The sequence below is a fragment of the Delphinapterus leucas genome, chromosome 13 (assembly GCF_059928025.1).
Source record: "Delphinapterus leucas isolate spDelLeu-1000000601 "Yukka" chromosome 13, BTC_Dleu_Yukka2, whole genome shotgun sequence".
Lineage (NCBI taxonomy): Eukaryota > Metazoa > Chordata > Mammalia > Artiodactyla > Monodontidae > Delphinapterus > Delphinapterus leucas.
This window is the reverse complement of record NC_143141.1, coordinates 56,478,135-56,494,453: the sequence shown is the minus strand read 5'-3', so window position 1 is coordinate 56,494,453 and position 16,319 is coordinate 56,478,135. Positions and strand designations below refer to the sequence as shown.

The 16,319-nt window shown below is 46.6% G+C and overlaps 2 protein-coding genes across 9 annotated transcripts in view; one reads left to right on the top strand and one right to left on the bottom strand.

The window, feature by feature from the left end:
* Window positions 1-3,040, top strand: part of EPAS1 (endothelial PAS domain protein 1) — an 86,854-nt gene extending 83,814 nt beyond the window's left edge. For all 8 annotated transcript variants that reach the window (XM_089923206.1, XM_022573921.3, XM_089923203.1 and 5 more), the window contains 4 exons: window positions 78-204; window positions 354-471; window positions 722-895; window positions 2,584-3,040. In XM_089923206.1, coding sequence (XP_089779332.1) covers window positions 78-204; window positions 354-471; window positions 722-895; window positions 2,584-2,735 — 571 coding nt within the window. In that variant the 3' untranslated portion in view covers window positions 2,736-3,040. The remainder of the gene's footprint in view (window positions 1-77; window positions 205-353; window positions 472-721; window positions 896-2,583) is intronic.
* LOC111174800 (uncharacterized) overlaps window positions 1-16,319 on the bottom strand; it is a 147,703-nt gene that overhangs the window by 22,605 nt on the left and 108,779 nt on the right. Inside the window, exons 2-4 of the mRNA XM_089923211.1 lie at window positions 5,585-5,685; window positions 4,332-4,412; window positions 2,332-2,392 (exon numbers count right to left, since the gene is read on the bottom strand). Coding sequence (XP_089779337.1) covers window positions 2,332-2,392; window positions 4,332-4,412; window positions 5,585-5,622 — 180 coding nt within the window. The 5' untranslated portion in view covers window positions 5,623-5,685. The remainder of the gene's footprint in view (window positions 1-2,331; window positions 2,393-4,331; window positions 4,413-5,584; window positions 5,686-16,319) is intronic.

The window sequence follows — 16,319 nt, the reverse complement described above, 5'->3', positions numbered from 1 at the left end:
CATGAGTGTTCGTTCTGGGAGGGCCCTGGGTGTGTGGGGCTCCAGACTCCCTCACGCCCATCTCTTGGGCCTGGCAGGTCTGCAAAGGGCTTCGGGCCTCAGGGCCCAGATGTGATGAGCCCGGCCATGGTCGCCCTCTCCAACAAGCTGAAGCTGAAGCGACAGCTGGAGTACGAGGAGCAAGCCTTCCAAGACATGAGCAGGGTGAGCGCCGCCCTTGGGGAGGCCGGCTGGGAGCGGGGGCTGAGCACAGAGAGCCAGGCTGGTGCAGAGCACTGCCCACCTCAGCCTGACGCAGCTTGAGGACCTGGGTCTCTGGCCTCTCCCCTCAACCTCTGCACTTCCACACCCAGGGGGATCCACCAGGCAGCAGCACTTCACATTTGATGTGGAAAAGGATGAAGAGTCTCAGGGGCAGTGGGAACTGCCCTCTGATGCTGGACAAGCTGCCGAGCGCAAACGTCCCCAGTGGTGAGCACAGGCCTGGGCCTCCTGGGGCGCCGGGGGAAGGCGTTGTGCCGGTGGAGGGGCTCCCCACTCCCTCCCTGCCTGCCCCTCCGAGCCTTGCTAGGACAGGAGGATGTCTCCGCCCCTCCCTTCCCCCCTTTCCACTCTGGCCCGGGTGCCGCCGTCAGAAATCTCTGGGCTCCTTGTGTGAAGGAAAGAGGGACGTTGGGGGCGTCATGGTCTCTCCCCTCACTGTCTGACATTGGCCTTTCAGATGAGTTCATCCGAAATCCCATGAGAGGCGGGAGCCAGCCCCTGAGACACTTAACACCGCCACAGCTGCCGTCTGCCGTGAGCCCCAGGGAGCCCGCCAAGAGTGGGTTCCCCCCGCATTGTTACACCCCCCAGTACCAGGACTACAGCCTAGCAGCGGCTCACAAGGTGTCAGGTGGGTGCGCTCAGGAATGGGGGCACTGTTCCAGGGCCTGCTGGGTTTGGGAGGGTGTGGGCCAGGGGACGGACAAGGCAGTGGTTCTCAGCTCGGCACCAGGATGAACCTGCTCATGAAAGGCAGCTGCCTTGAGAAGGGCGAGCCCCCGAGCCTATGCCTGCCTTTTGCTCAGTTCTTCACATTACCGCCTACCGGGGGCATCACTCTGAGCTCAGGCAGGAGCTGAGCTGAGGACGTGCTGCTGGGAGCGGGGCCAGGCTGGTCTGGGAAGACTCCCCCTACTCCTACTGGACCTTGCTTTCTGGGAGGACTGGCCACCTTAGTCTGTTAACCGCCTTGTGAAATGTAGATGTCACGGAAGGGTTGCTATTTAAACATGAACGTAGTTTGGGTGAAACATGTTGGACCCCTGCCCTAAAAAAGAGAAATTTCCTCAGCAATATGGTTTGGGGCAAACTGCTGCTCAGTGCTTCAGAGCTTTAGAGTCACAAGACAGGCCTGGGCTAAAAATTCTGCTCGTTACCAGCTGGAGGACGGAGCAGGCCACACATTTAAATCAGAGGCTTGCATGCAAAGTGTAGAGTTCGTGGATGTGTTTGCAGTAAGTGGGAGCCAGCATTATCATCCCTGCTGTGCACCAAGTAGTTTCCTTGAGTGGAAACTCATCCTTTTCAGGGGAAAAATAATATTCTTTTTTAAACTCAGGTCGTTTCTTAGGGTAAAAGAAGGGGGGATTAGAAAGGGCTGGTGAGCAAGTATCCGTTGCTACTGTGGTGCTGCAGAGAGGCGTGAGACCCGCCCCATCCACGAGGGAGCGAGGTTGAGTGGGGGAGGCAGGCATGGGGGGGCTGGGAGGGGGGCCGGGGATGAGGTGCTGCAGCTAAGCCAGGGGAAGGGAGAGCAGGCACCTCGCGTTACTGGGGCCGATGAAGGGCTTCCGGAGCCGCCTCCAGGAACCCGGGCCTGCTCTTCCCAGGAAGTGGGGTTTTGGGTGCTGGGAGTCTCCCCTTCTCTTCCTCCTCAGCACGAGAGAAAGAGGGGCTGCCAAGGGTGGGGATCCTGGAACTGGAAGTCAGGCCCTTGAAGGACCTGTGTGTGTGTGCGCACACCTATATATGCATGTGTGTACATTTTGTGTACGTGCATGTAAATGTGTGTGTGCAAGTGCGTGCGGGCACCAGCTGGTTCAGAGCTCCCTCTCTCTGTTCGGCCTTTCTTCTGGCTGCCCGTACACAGTGGGCATGGGTCAGTTGGCAGCCCCGAGCCTTGCCCAGGCACTGGCTCACGCCTCCACCTCCCAGGCCAGGAGGCCTTCCCTCCCAGGCCAGGAGGCCTTCGTGGGCTCTCCTTCCATCCAACCTCCCTGTCCCCCGAACATTCCCTGCTCTGTCTGCACTGCACAGTCTCCCCGCCGGGGTCTCAGCCCCTCTCACCTGATGGGATGGAGACGACATGCTTTCTGCTGGGTCCCTGCTCTCTGCATGGGCTGGGTCACTAGGGAAAGACAGACAACATTGAAGAAAGTGAAATGAGGGCTGCCCCACCTCTGCCCCCGAGTCACGAAAACTGGAAATGCCCCTTGCTCTCCCAACACGTCTCATGCATGCTGGCCTCTTATGGAATAGACCCTTTTCCAAATGTTTGATTTCGGGTTTTGAAAATAAGGGCACTAACTCTTCTTTCAGGCATGACAAGCCGGCTGCTCGGACCCTCGTTTGAGCCCTACTTGCTGCCGGAATTGACCAGATATGACTGTGAGGTGAACGTTCCTGTCCCAGGAAGCTCCACGCTCCTCCAAGGAGGGGACCTCCTCAGAGCCCTGGACCAGGCCACCTGAGCCAGGGCCACCCACTGACAGGCACCCCCTTCCCATGCCGTCCCACCAGCTTCACGGTCTCCGTCTGTTTTTTTGCAACTAGATATTTCTAACACCAACACACTTTTTACAAGATATACTTACCTGGCAAACTTGCCCGGGTCACCAAGTAGTGGCCTTTTTCTGAAGATGCTCACTTTATTATTCATATTGCTCACTTTATTATTCATATTTTTAAAATACAATTGTTTTACCTGCTATGTTTTGTTCTGTCAATGGAAATGTTCTTAAATTTTATAAGATTGTTCTTTCCCCAACTTCAATTACTTCTAATTTATATTATTCACGGGTCTCTCTCTCACACACACACACACACAATAATATTCATACTAACAAGTTTGGTGTATGTTTGTTCTCCTTTAGGGAAAGCTTTGGCTTCATTTAACTAAAAGGATTTTGTTGTTGTTGCCAAAGAGAAACAAAATAATTTTGCTCTCTCAGCTTGATTTGTGGCCTCTATCTCTCAGCCCTCCTCCTTTCTTTTGTAAAACTAATCACTGTATTGTAAATTTCAGTCTTTTTTTTTTTTTAAGCCAACTCTTTGCTCTAATTTTGATACGATTTTTGGGGGGAAAAAAAAATGTGAAGGGTGAACTCCATTGTATGTGGTTATCTGTGAAAGTTACACAGTATGGCTTTTCCTAAACTGGTGTTTTTCCCCTGCATTTGGTGGAGTTTTTTAAATTATTATTCAAAAACATAACTGAGTTTTTTAAAAAGAAAATTTATATCTGGGTTGTGTTTATCATATATATGGGTACTTTATAATATCTAAAAACTTAGAAACGGAAATGGAATCCTGCTCACAAAATCACTTTAAGATCTTTTTTAAGCTGTTAGTCTTCTTTTTCATGGTGTTGCTGACACCGCAGAATTGTACAGAACTCCACGGGCCTGTACTAACCCTGCTCAAGGTCTCCCTCTCTGTTGCCTTTTTGCTTTCGGGACACGCCATAGGCGTGACACACAATCCAGAAAGTGGAATCATTATGTGGGAGCATTGCCAGCTGTCTTCTCCTCATGTTCTGTATGTATTATGTATGTATGTATGTATTATTATTACTGCCAAGAGGGTCTGATGGCACGTCAGGGGTGGAGGCTAGGGACAAATCTAAGGGAGGGGAAGCGCTTTAAACTCTTCTTCAGGTTTCATTGCCAGCCCTTCAAGTGCACTGAGCTATGTGACTCTAATGGTCTTTCATGGGGCACACTTGGATATTTCTAGAACTACCATAAGATGGTTTAGATGGGAATTCATGAAAGAAAGTGAGGATTTGGAAATGGTATAGGGACCCAGTCCACATCCTCCCAGCTCACCACCTTGGAGCCCGTGGAGCTGGACTGAGGGGGGCACACAGGGGGGCTCCTGGTCCTGACCAGCCGCATCTCATGCCCCTTCCTCAGCCACGCCATCAGCTCGCCCTACACGGCCGAGGTGCAGCAGGCAGACCTCCAGGGACAGCCCCTGGCCCTCCTTGAGGTCTGTCTGTCCCCAGAAGTGACGTGTATAGGTAGGAAGCACTGAAAACAGTGTTCTCAGAGCGTCTTGTAACTCACCAGGTAAGAGGGACGATGCCATTTGTTTTCGAAACAGCAATCACGTGAAACTTTTCCGTCATGGGTACAATGAAGAAGTTTCTAGAAACACACAAAGCAAAACAGAGCAAGCCAAGAATTTGGTAAGGCTGGATGGACTTACTGCCCCAAACTAAATCTCAAAAGAAAAATTACCTAGTCACTGTGTTGCCAAAAATGTTACTTGAGCACCACAGCCCTGCCTCACGTACGGCAGGCGGCAGAACTTGAAGGGTTACTGACATGTAAGCGCTGGTGTTTGAGTGTGTTTGCCTCAGCGTGAAGGGCATTTTACCCTTGCCGTTTTACTAAAACACTCTGAAAACTATTCCAAACTTCATATTAACTTTATCTATCAACATAATGATTTCGTGAACATTATTATAAATGTCAAATTCCTACTGACAACATTATTACTATACAGGAGCTTAACTTTATAAGGAAATGTATTTTGACACTCTGCTATCTTATTAAAGTATTCTGATCCTACCACTGCTGGTGGCTCTTGTTTCCTGTGGGTTTATCATGGGCTACACTGATGTAAAGTGAAGTATTTATTTATTAAACAGTTTATAGAAAACGAACATGGGCACTGATCTTTGTGAGACGACTGAGGCCAGCTGATTGATAGGAATCTGGAGAAAGGAAGAAAAGGCTAATGTTAAAACTCGGCAACTAAGACCAGGAAGCCATGGTCCATATTTGGTCCATGGACCAAATATGCATGGTCCGTATTTCTGCAGGCCTCTTTTTCTATGTTCTGTGAGGGACCCGAGGAAAGAAGTCAGGGTTCCTGTCTTCAGAAAATTATAGGAAGCAGCCTGAAAACTCCGCTGCCTACATGTATTCACACGCCGCACTTTGGATGAAGGCTCTCGGGGGAAAGGAGCCGCCTGAGCTCTGGGGCTCAGAGGAGACCTCAGTTTGGAGGCAGCAGGGCTCACGCGGGCCCTCCCAGCTAGAATGCGCACGGGAAGGGCCAGGATAACCTCAGACGGAGACAGAGCCCGGCAATAGCCCCAACTGGACAGGGGCGTGATGCGTTCCCTAATTCAAATTTTACTTTTCCAAGTCATGGCCTGCTTGGAAAGAGGCGCCATCTCCATGGTGGGATGGGGGGAGGGACCCAGCAGTGGCCTCTGCTCAAAATGGTCAGTCCTAGAATCAGCGTTCCCGGGTCACACACTTATAGTTCCCCTAAGAGTTCAGTCCACGTGGTGTGGTTTCACACTTACCTTGTTAGCTCACTCGATCCTCGGGCTGAGCAATCCATGAGCACCCATTTCACAGATGAAACTGAGGGTCATATTAAGTGGCTCAGGCAAGTCACACCCTGCTAACAGAAGAAAGAAATGTAAACATAGTGTGGGCTGTGCTTTCTCCTCTCACACCGACCGTGCCTGCTGGGAGGTAGAGTTCATGGCAGGGCTCTGTTTTCATTTCCAAATAGACCATTCCTGTCATTACTTCTTGAACCTGTAGACCTCCCTCTGGTTCTGTGCTTACTCATCTCTTCTCTTCCCAACTGCCTGGATCTTCAGATTGGATTTTCTGGGCTCTGCCCGCCATCTCGGACTTCCTGAAAACATCATCTCTTCTTTTTCTGAAGCTCTTCCATGAATGACATATTTTAGCTCGTCCTTCAGGAGCAGAGTTGCCTCAAAGCATTGGCAAGCCCAGGACTCAGACCTGGGTGGGTGCTATCCTGACCCCCCAACAATTTAAGTGGGCTGTGGGTCTATGAGGTGTCCTTAGGCGAGGCCATTGCACAACCACCTGAAGGCTGTGATCATGTCCTCCAGCTCTTGGGGGTGCAGGGCAGCTCCAAGCTCCTCTTGCTTCTAAGTGCAGCAAGCTGGGGTGGGGGTGGGGGACACTGAGGCCACTGTCCCTGATGGATTAGAGGAACTCAGCCCCTCCAAAGCACTCAAGCACAAGACATGGGCCCCACCCAAGTCACCCTGCTTCCTTTATGTTTTGTCTCTAGCAATCGAGTGAAGACTGATTTAAAAGCTCCTCATTTCAGATTTCACTTTCCAAAATGCAGGTGGCCACTCTGCCGTACACCTGGAACTAACAACTGTAAATCAACTATACTTCAATTAAAAAAATAATTTTTATAAAATGCAGGTGGCTTGGGAGTAGGTATACGCCTGCATGGCCAGGTGTGCAGGGGCAGCGGCCAGTGTAGAATTAGCAATAGATCAGCCATTGGGGTTCCTCCTGACTCTGGATACGTTCTCCTCCAGGTGGGCAAACCTTGGTGGGACGTGGCACCTTCCCAGAGCTTGCTTTGCTTGGCAGACTCCAGATGAGAAGTCTGTCTTTTGCGGGGGGTGGGGACACTCAGACCCAGAGCTGAGAAAGGAGACAGCCCCACCTGGTGGAGTTCCCTCTGATCCATGTAGGGCAAGATTTACCCGCTCCTGAAGCATGGGCTCTGATGAACATTTCAAATTGGGCAGGGGCGTGAACTGTGGGTTTTCCTGGAGATACGATGCAGAACCATTTTCTTCATAACATACAAGATTCAACCACCTACAGCCCTGCTCTCCTGGCCCCTGCGCATCCTCTGCTTTACGTAAAAAAACTTTTATCGGGAGGCCTGCATAAGAGTGACCAGGTTAGCTGGGCTCTTCTCTCAAGTCAGGAGTGTCCCCAGTAAGACAGTACTGGATGTATTTTCCCAGATGGACTCAAGATGCTGAAAAGGACCTGGAAATGACGTAGCCCAACCCCGTCATTTATTTTTTCAACCTCTTAATTCTAGAGATGAGAATACTGGCGCCCAGGGAGACAAAGTGGCAGGGCTGGGAGCAGAACCCAGGCCAGCATCACGGGGACTGAGGCTGAACTCACCATAAGTGAAAGGGGCCACGTCCTTGGCCTATGACATCAGGTCTTGATTTCTCAGCCAGTGCACAGGCCCTTCCCACACACGGCCCTTCCCACCACCACCTCACAGGCCTGGGCCTTGTCTCTTCCCTCAGGGCACTTTCAGTTCTTCTAAAATGATCAGATCACAGCGTCACCCCATTTCTTCAAAATATTCCTTTGAATTCAGTGGCCCCCGTGGGAACTGCTTGGCCTCTCTGTGACCTCGGTGAAAACTAAACCAACCCCTTCACTTCTAGACTGATTCTTCCTTGGCCTCCCAGGCCCCAGGAGAAAAGGGTTTTGAAGTACTTCTCAAATAAAAACCACACTGGATAACTCAAGATGCCTGTACAAGCTGGTGTATAGTGTTGGAGGCCCACAGCCCACATTTTCCCAGGCAGTCCCAGTTACAGATATCGTGTTTCAATGTCACCCAGGTGCGCTTGTACTTGGGCCAAGGACCCCCATCTTGGGTTCAGAAAGTGGGAACCTTATAGATACATATGAGCCCTCAGTTGTTTTAGGGTGGACCCCAGGTCCTGGGGAAGTTCAGAGGAGGCCAGGACAGATCAACCTGGGCCTCAGGGGTGGAAAATCCTCCCAACCAGCCATGGGATGGAAGAGGATGCAGAGGGAGGCGGTGTGGGGCAGGGTTATTCTAGATGTGGATGGACGAGGGGGACAAAGGCATGAGGCCAGAATGAGCAGCACGTGCAGAAGACCCTGGGGATCAGGTGGGGTCAGGAGCTGGGATGGAAGGAGAGGGCAGCGGGGCAGCCTGGCCACTCACAGCTCAGGCCTGGAGTCAGACAGACCAGGGTTCAAATCCTGGCTCTGCTGCTTCTAGCTGTGTAACCTTGGGGAAGCCCCTTCATGTCTGATAGCCCGTGTCTGCTTTCCTGTGAAAGGACCATGATAAGAGTGCCCACCTCATAGGGTCAAGGCTGGAGATATTAACTTGGGGATTGACAGTAGGTAAACTGTACTTAAATCCCTGAGATTGGATGAACTATACCTAGGAGGTAAGAGCATAGACAAACAGTAGAGCCCTAAGATAGAGCCCTGGGCCATGGCAGCGCTGGTAGAAGTCAGAGAGAGGAGGAGCCAGCAAAGAGGCTGGTGGGAACAGCAACAGGTAGGAAAAAAACCCCAGGATTTCAGTATCCCAGAAGCCAAGAGAGGAGGATGTTTTAAGAAGCAGGAATAGTTGGGCTTCCCTGGTGGCGCAGTGGTTGGGAGTCCGCCTGCAGGGGACGCGGGTTCGTGCCCCGATCCGGGAAGATCCCACATGCTGCGGAGCGGCTGGGCCTGTGAGCCATGGCCGCTGAGCCTGCGCGTCCGGAGCCTGTGCTCCGCAACGGGAGAGGCTACAACAGTGAGCCCACGTACCGCACAAAAAAAAAAAAAAAAAAAGAAGTAGGAATAGTTAACTGGATCACACACTAGACTGAAAGGCCAGGTAAAGTGAGGAGGAAATAATGGCTCTGGGGTTTGGCAACATGGAGATCATCATTGACCTTGACTAGAGAGGTGGTGGTGGAGAGCTAAGGACGAAGGTGTGATGGGAGTGGATTGAGGCATGAGCAGGCTGGGGTGAAGGCACAGAGACCACAGCAACACACAACTTCTTCAAGAAGTTTCCCTGTGAAAAGAATGAAATGATGCCATTTGCAGCAACATGGATGGACCTAGAGATTATCATACTAAGTGAAGTAAGTCAGACAGAGAAAGACAAATATTATATGATATCACTTATATGTGGAATCTAAAAAATATATAAATGAACTTATTTATGAAACAGAAACAGATTCACAGATATAGAAAACAAATTTATGGTTACCAAAGGGGAAAGGAGGGGAGGAATAAATTAGGAGTATGGGATTAACAGATACACACTACTATACATAAAATAGATAAGCAACAAGGACCTACTGTCTAGCACAGAAAACTATATTCAATATCCTATGATAAACCATAATGGAAAAGAATATGAAAAAGAATTATATATATGTATAACTGAATCACTTTGCTGTACAGCAGAAATTAACACAACATTGTAAATCAACTATACTTCAATAAAATAAATTTAAAAAAAAAAGTTTCCCCATGAAGGGAAGCAGGGAAATGGAGTAGAGCTGGAGGAAGGGGTCAGGGGAAGTTTTTTTAAAAAACATTTAATGAACTTTTATTTTAGAATAATTATAGATTTACAGAAAAGTTGCAAAAATATTAGAGTTCCTGTACTGAGCTCCCTCTATTGCTAACTTAACTGTGGCACGTATGTCACAACTAAGGAACCAATATTGGTATGCTTTTATTATCTAGAGTCTGTACTTTATTCAGGCTTCTTTAGTTTTTACCTAACATCTTTTTTTCTGTTCCAGGATCCTGTCCAAGAGACCACATTACATCTAATTGTCGTGTCTCCTTAGGCTTCCCTAAACGGTGACAGTTTTCATAGTCCATCATAATAGTTATTCGCACCTTCTGTGTTGTTGATGACTTTGACAGTTTTGAGGAGTGCTGGTCGGATATTCTTACAGAACAGCATCCTTCAATTTGGATTTCTCTGATGGTTTTCTTAGACAGAGGTTATGGGTTTGGGGGAGGAAGACCAGAGGTAAAGTGCCACTGTCTCACCTCATATCAAGGGTGCATACTATCAATGTGGCTTATCACTGTTGATGTTAATCTTTATCACTTGGCTGAGGGAGTGTCTCTCAGGTTTTTCCACTGTAAAGTTACTGATTTTTTAGGGGAAAATTTTTTTGAAGCTGAGCTATATTAGGAAATGTTTCTTTTGTGATGGCAGAGAGGAATGTTTCTAAGAGAATGACTATTATGACGGACCATGAAAACGAAATTGTGTGAGAAGGAAAGAAAAAATATGAAAAGGTTGATGGCCAATGAAGAAAAGGTAGGTTCAGTGAATTAGAGGTCTTAATGAGGTCAAAGATGGGTCAGAGTGAGGTGTAGAAAGAGGGAACCATGCAGTCATTGTCAGAGGAGGGGAAGCTTTTTTTTTTTTTTTCTGCGGCTCTGTGGCCTACACAGCCCTGGAGGTCCTCACGAGCAAGAAGTACAGGGGGACCAGGCTGACCCTGGAGCCTGTGAGCGCCACCTCACGGGCTCCAGGACCCCTAGGGAGGGGAGGGGAGTGGCAGGGTGGGGAGGGGGCACGCCCTGGGAAGCCCATGCCCCCAGAGGTGTCATCCTCTACACCATGGTGACCGGGAAGCTGCCCTTCAAGGAGCGCCAGCCCCACCGCATGCTGTACCTGATGCGCCGGGGGCCCACCTTACGGCCAGGCCTGTCCCCAGGTGAGCGCCTTCACCCTGTGTCCCTCCCCCGTCCCAGCCCGCACCCAGGTGGGCGGCAAGAGAGAGCTGGGTCCGGAGAGGGGGAAATGGGTTGGTGGCCCTGCTAAGCTTGAACCCTGCACTAGCCCAGGGCAGGCCGCCTCACCTCTCTCTGCCTGTCTCCCCACATGTGAAACACGGACACCCTATGGCCGTTTATTTATACTTACATATGACCCAGCAATACTACTTCTAGGTATTTATCTTAAAAAAGGGAAATTTTTTAATTCACACAAAATCTGCCCACCGATATTTATAGCAGCGTTATTTCTAATCACCAAGAACTGGAAACAACCTGAATGTCCTTCAGCGGAGGTATGGATTTAAAAAAAAAAACAACCCTGTATCTCACTGATATGATGGAATACCACTCAGCAATGAACGTTAACAAATATGATTCGAGCGGCAACAAGGATGAATTGCACAGGTATTGTGTTGAGTGAAAGAAGCCAGTATCAAAAGGTTCATTCTATGTAATTCCATTTATATGACATTCTGGAAAAGGCAAAAAATATAGGAACAGAGAACAGGTCATTTCTTGCCAGGGCCTAGGGGAGTTTGAATATAAAAGGAGAACAGAGGGAATCTTTGGAATATCGGAATTGTTCTATATCCTGTCTGTAGTGGTGGTTATGAGAATTCACACATGGGCAAAAATCACAGAACTGCACATCAGAAAAAGAATCTTACTGTATGTAAATTTCTTTTTTAAAAATAAAAGCAAAATTTGAGATTTCACAGGCAGCTAAAATAACACTGAGGGGAAAGTTTGAGGAAGTAGGGTAGACAGGATGCTGTCAGGGCTATAAGGTGGATGTTACGGTGACACGGAGCATAAAGGTGAAGGAGAGACATGAGCTGAGAATTGAAATCACTGGAAGCTGAGGTTGAGAGCCGTGAGGCTAAGCAAAAGTCCAGTGCCATGAGCGGGAGGGAAAAGGGAGGAGAAGGGGTTTGGAAGCAGCATGGCGAAGCTAGGAGAAGCCCTCTGCCTCCAGGCCCTGCCTGACACCTGCCTGTAGGAGAGAGAATCCGGCCCCTTCCTGAGGGTTGGTGGGGCAGGGGCCCTCATCCGAGAGCCAGGCTCCAGTTAAAGAGGAAAGTGATGACATGTTCAGAGAAGACAGGGGACCTAGGAGGTGGCTGACGTCAGACCGAGCTCCAGAGAGTGCATGGCAGGATCTCAGGGTGGGGAGGGATGGGAGATGGAGAGAAGGATGGATGAGCAGGTCTGAGGACAAGGGCCTGGTGGTAACACGTGGCCTGGAGGCCTTGGTCTGCCACAGGTGACTGAGGGGAAGAGAGTGGGAGAGATGGTGTATCCTCCTGAGGGCCTCTCAGGGGTTCAAGCCAGCAGGCTGGGGCCTGACCCCTCCTGTAGCCTCAGGGGCAGGGCAGGGAGGCACACAGCTTCTCCGCCATGTCTGCGGAGGTGGCTAGGCTCTCCTCATCTCCCGCAGCACCAGGGACCATCGTACGGATGCACTCATTCAACGTAAGGTGGGCTTGTTGCTTTCTAAGGCAGGTGTGAGGGTGCAGGGGGCGGCCCCCTCCCTTTCTGCCTGTGGGGACCTTGGTTTTTAAACCCTGTGGGTGGGCCCAGCACTTGCAGGAACAAAGGAAGACAGTGCGGTTGGAGGACCCAGTGGCCTGAAACAAAGTGATGTTTTCTCATCCTCATTAGCCTGGTGGAGGCGAGGGCAGCTGAGCATGAACATTGACATCGTTTGGGGGCCTTGCTTAAAGGCCAAGGCAGGACTCCAACTAAAGATTCAAATCTGGACGAGAGAGCTGGCTCAGATTGGGGCAGGTTGGCTGGGACGGTGTGGGAAATCCGGGGCTTGTGCATCTGCTCCTGCCGCAGCTTAAAACGTGGAGTGGCAGCTGTGCTGACCAGGGTGGCCTCTGCCGAGGGGTGGGGGGTGGGGGGGTATATGCCACCACCCCACTCACCGAGGACCCATGGGTTAGGCACCAACCTTGCTGAGCTGATAGTTCTACAATAGCGTGAGGAGGCAGCAACGGCAATATATTCGGTCCCTCTCTGAGCACCACACTCTAATAGAGACATAGATCAACAGGAATTTGTTCAAAGAAGGGCAACGAAAACGGTGATGGGACTTGCAGCATAGCACTACAATAGACTGCAGAATTGGGACAGTTTATCCTAGAGATTTGGGGGAGCTCAAAGGACCACCTTCAAATATCTGGAGAAGGGTTTTTCTGGGTGGCCCCACTGGACAGAACTAGGCCTGTAGGTTCAGAAAAACAGTTCAGCTCAATGCAAGTATACTCAAGAGTAAACCTCACTCCTCTCCTGATGTGTCAGCATTTGCTTGCTCAGTATAACAGGAAATAACATCTTTACTCCGATCACCCAAGAAAGCTATTTACAGGATAATGCCAGGGAAGGCTATCTGGCAAAGATAAAGAAAAATCATAATTTCACATCTTTGTTCAGGTCTTTGTGTAAATAAAGGCTGGCCATCAGACATAGATGGCCCCATGGAACCCAAGATGGGCAGAGGGAAACTGGCACTGCCCCCTAAGTGTTATCTCCTGTCTGGGCAGAAGAAAGTTAGTAATAGGGGGAAGCAGGTGCAGGGCAAATGGTAATTCTCTGTGCTATCTTTGCAATTTTTCTGTAAGCCTAAAACTATTTTTTTAAATTTAACTAATTGAAAAATGATGCCAGATAAAAACGAAGAAATACAGGAAGAAACAAAGAGCAAAGAAAAGGATAAATGAATAAATCTAAGTGAATATTGACTGTTAAAACAATAACAATGATAATATATTGTGGGGTTTTAAATAAATGTGAAATTAATGTATATGAAAGCAACAGTACAAGAGGTGGGAAAGGGTAAACGGAGTAAAATGACTTTTAGTTTCTGCATTGTCTAGGAAGTAGTACATGTACTAATTTATATTAGACTTTAATAAGTCAAGGATGTGTGTTGTAAAATAAAGTGTAATTAACAAGCTAAAAGAGCAGGGAAATGGAATCTTTAAAAAATATGAGATTATTCTAAAAGAAGACAAAAAAGGATAGAAAAAATGAACATAGGATAAGTGGGACAAATAGAAAACAAATAAGATGCTAGATCAGCTTGGTGCTCTGTGATGACCTAGATGGGTGGGATGGGGAAGGGGGGAGGGAGGTCCAAGAGGGAGGGGACCTATATACATATACGTATATGTATATGTATACATATAGCTGATTCACTTCATTGTACAGCAGAAACTGATACAGCATTGTAAAGCAATTATACTCCAATTTTTAAAAAAGATGCTAGATTTAAATCTAAATATATCAGTAATTATGTAAAATATAAGTAGGTTAAACATTTCAATTAATTAAAAATATCAGACTGGGTTTAAAAATATATATATAAGCAGCTTACAGGACATATGACTTTTAAATAAGAATACAGATAGGAGAATACAAAAGGACAAAAAAAAAGGGCAAACACTAAACAAAAGCTGGTGTAGCATACTAGTATTAGCTAGGTAGACTTTAAGGAAGAAACATTACTAAAATGAAGAGGGACATTTCATAATAATAAAAGTGTCAGTGCAACAGAAAGATAATTCTATATTTGTATGCACCTAATAGGCCTAAGAAATTGATGCCACTACAAGGAAAAGTAGAAACTCTATCATCATAGTTGGGGATTTCAACACACCTCTCTCAGTGACTAACAGAACAAGCAGGAAAAAAGTAAAGATAACCCACAAAATGGGAGAAAATATTTGTAAATTATATATTTGATAAGGGACTAATTTCAGCATATATAAAGCATATTTACAATTCAATAATTAAAAGGAAAATAACCCAATTTAAAATGGGCCAAAGACTGTATACATTTCTCCAAAGAAGATATACAAATGGCCTATAAGCATATAAAAAAGATGCTCAAGGTCTTTAGTGATTAGGTAAATGTAAATAAGAACCATGATGAGATATCACTTCATACACCACTAGGATGGCTAAAATCTAAAAGACAATAACAAGTGTTGATGAAGCTGTGGAGAAATTGCAACCCTCATACATTCCTGGTAGAAATGTAAAATGACACAGCCCTTCACAAAACAATCTGGCGGCTCCTCAAAAATTTAAACACAGAATTACCATATGACCCTGCAATTACAGTCCTAGGTATATACCTCAGAAAACTGAAAACATATGGTTACAGAAAAACTTATACACAAATGTTTATAGCAGCATTATTCCTAACAGCCAAAAAGTGGAAACAACCCAAACGTCTATCAACTGATGAATACGTAAACAGTATGTATATAATGCAATATTATTCAGCCATATAAAGTAATGAAATACTGATATGTGCTACAGCATGGAAACACCATTCTGAGTGAAAGATGCCAAACGCAAAAGGCCATATATTATCTGATTCAACTTATATGCAATGTTCAGAAGAGGTAAATCCATAGATACAGAAAGTAAATTAGTGGTTACCAAGGGCTGGAAGAAGGGGAAAATGGGGAAGGTTTCTTTTTGGGGTGATGAAACGTTCTGAAATTGGTGACAATGGTTGCATAATTTTGTTAATATACTGAAAACCACTGAATTGTACACTTTAAAAGGGTGAATGTTATGGTATGTAAATTATATCACAATAAGAAATAAAGTAGATAAGGGTATAAAAGATTGAAATATACAGTTAAGAAGACCTAATTGACATATGCAGAACTCTGTGCCCCAAAACTAGAGAACAGACGTTCTTTAAAGCACACACAGGCTTCCTAAAATTACTAAAATGGCTAATTTACTAAAATTAGCCATGTACTAGAGGGCACAGTATTAGCACCAAGCAAGCCTTAACACATTTCAAAGGTTAAAATGACTCAGAGTATATTCCCTGACCACAGTGAAATTAACCTAGAAATCAGTAACCGAATGCAAGTTTAAGAATCACATGTTGAATTTTAAGCAATACATTTCTGAATTACCCATGGGTCAAAAAAATCACGTTGGAAATTAGACCATATTTTAAGTATGAATGAAAGCAATGTGTCAAAGCTTCTGGGATTCAGTTAAAGCCATGCTTACAGGGAAATGCATAGCGTTATTAGATTATATTAGAAAAGAAGAAGGGATGAAAACCAACGATATAAGTATTTATATCAAGAATTTAGGAAACAAACAGCAAACTAAAACCTAATAGAAAAAAGAAATAAAGAAAAAACATGAGAGAAAAACGTAATGAAATAGAAAACAAGTGTAAAACAGAGAAAAATCAACAAAGCTAAGGTTATATTAATCTTTGAAAAGATTAATAAAATTTATGAACACCTAGCAAGATGTATCAGGAAAGAGAGATAGTAGGTATAAATTACTAATATCAGAAAATAAAAGATTACAAAGGAATATTAGAAAAAACTTTGCCATTAAATCAGATGAAATAGACTAACTTCTTGAAAATTCAAAATTATTGACACAAGAAGTGATAGAAAATACGAATAATTCCATACTTATTAAAGAAACTGAATCGTTAAATAAAACTTTCCCACTAAGAAAACTTCAGTCCCAGATGGCTTCACCATTAAATCCTCCCAGATGTCTGAGGAAAATTAACCTTTCTCGGGACTTCCCTGGGTGGTGCAGTGGTTAACACTCCACGCTCCCAATGCAGGGGGCCAGGTTTCAATCCCTGGTCAGGAAACTAGATCGCACATGCATGCCGCAACTAAGAGTTTGCATGTCACAACTAAG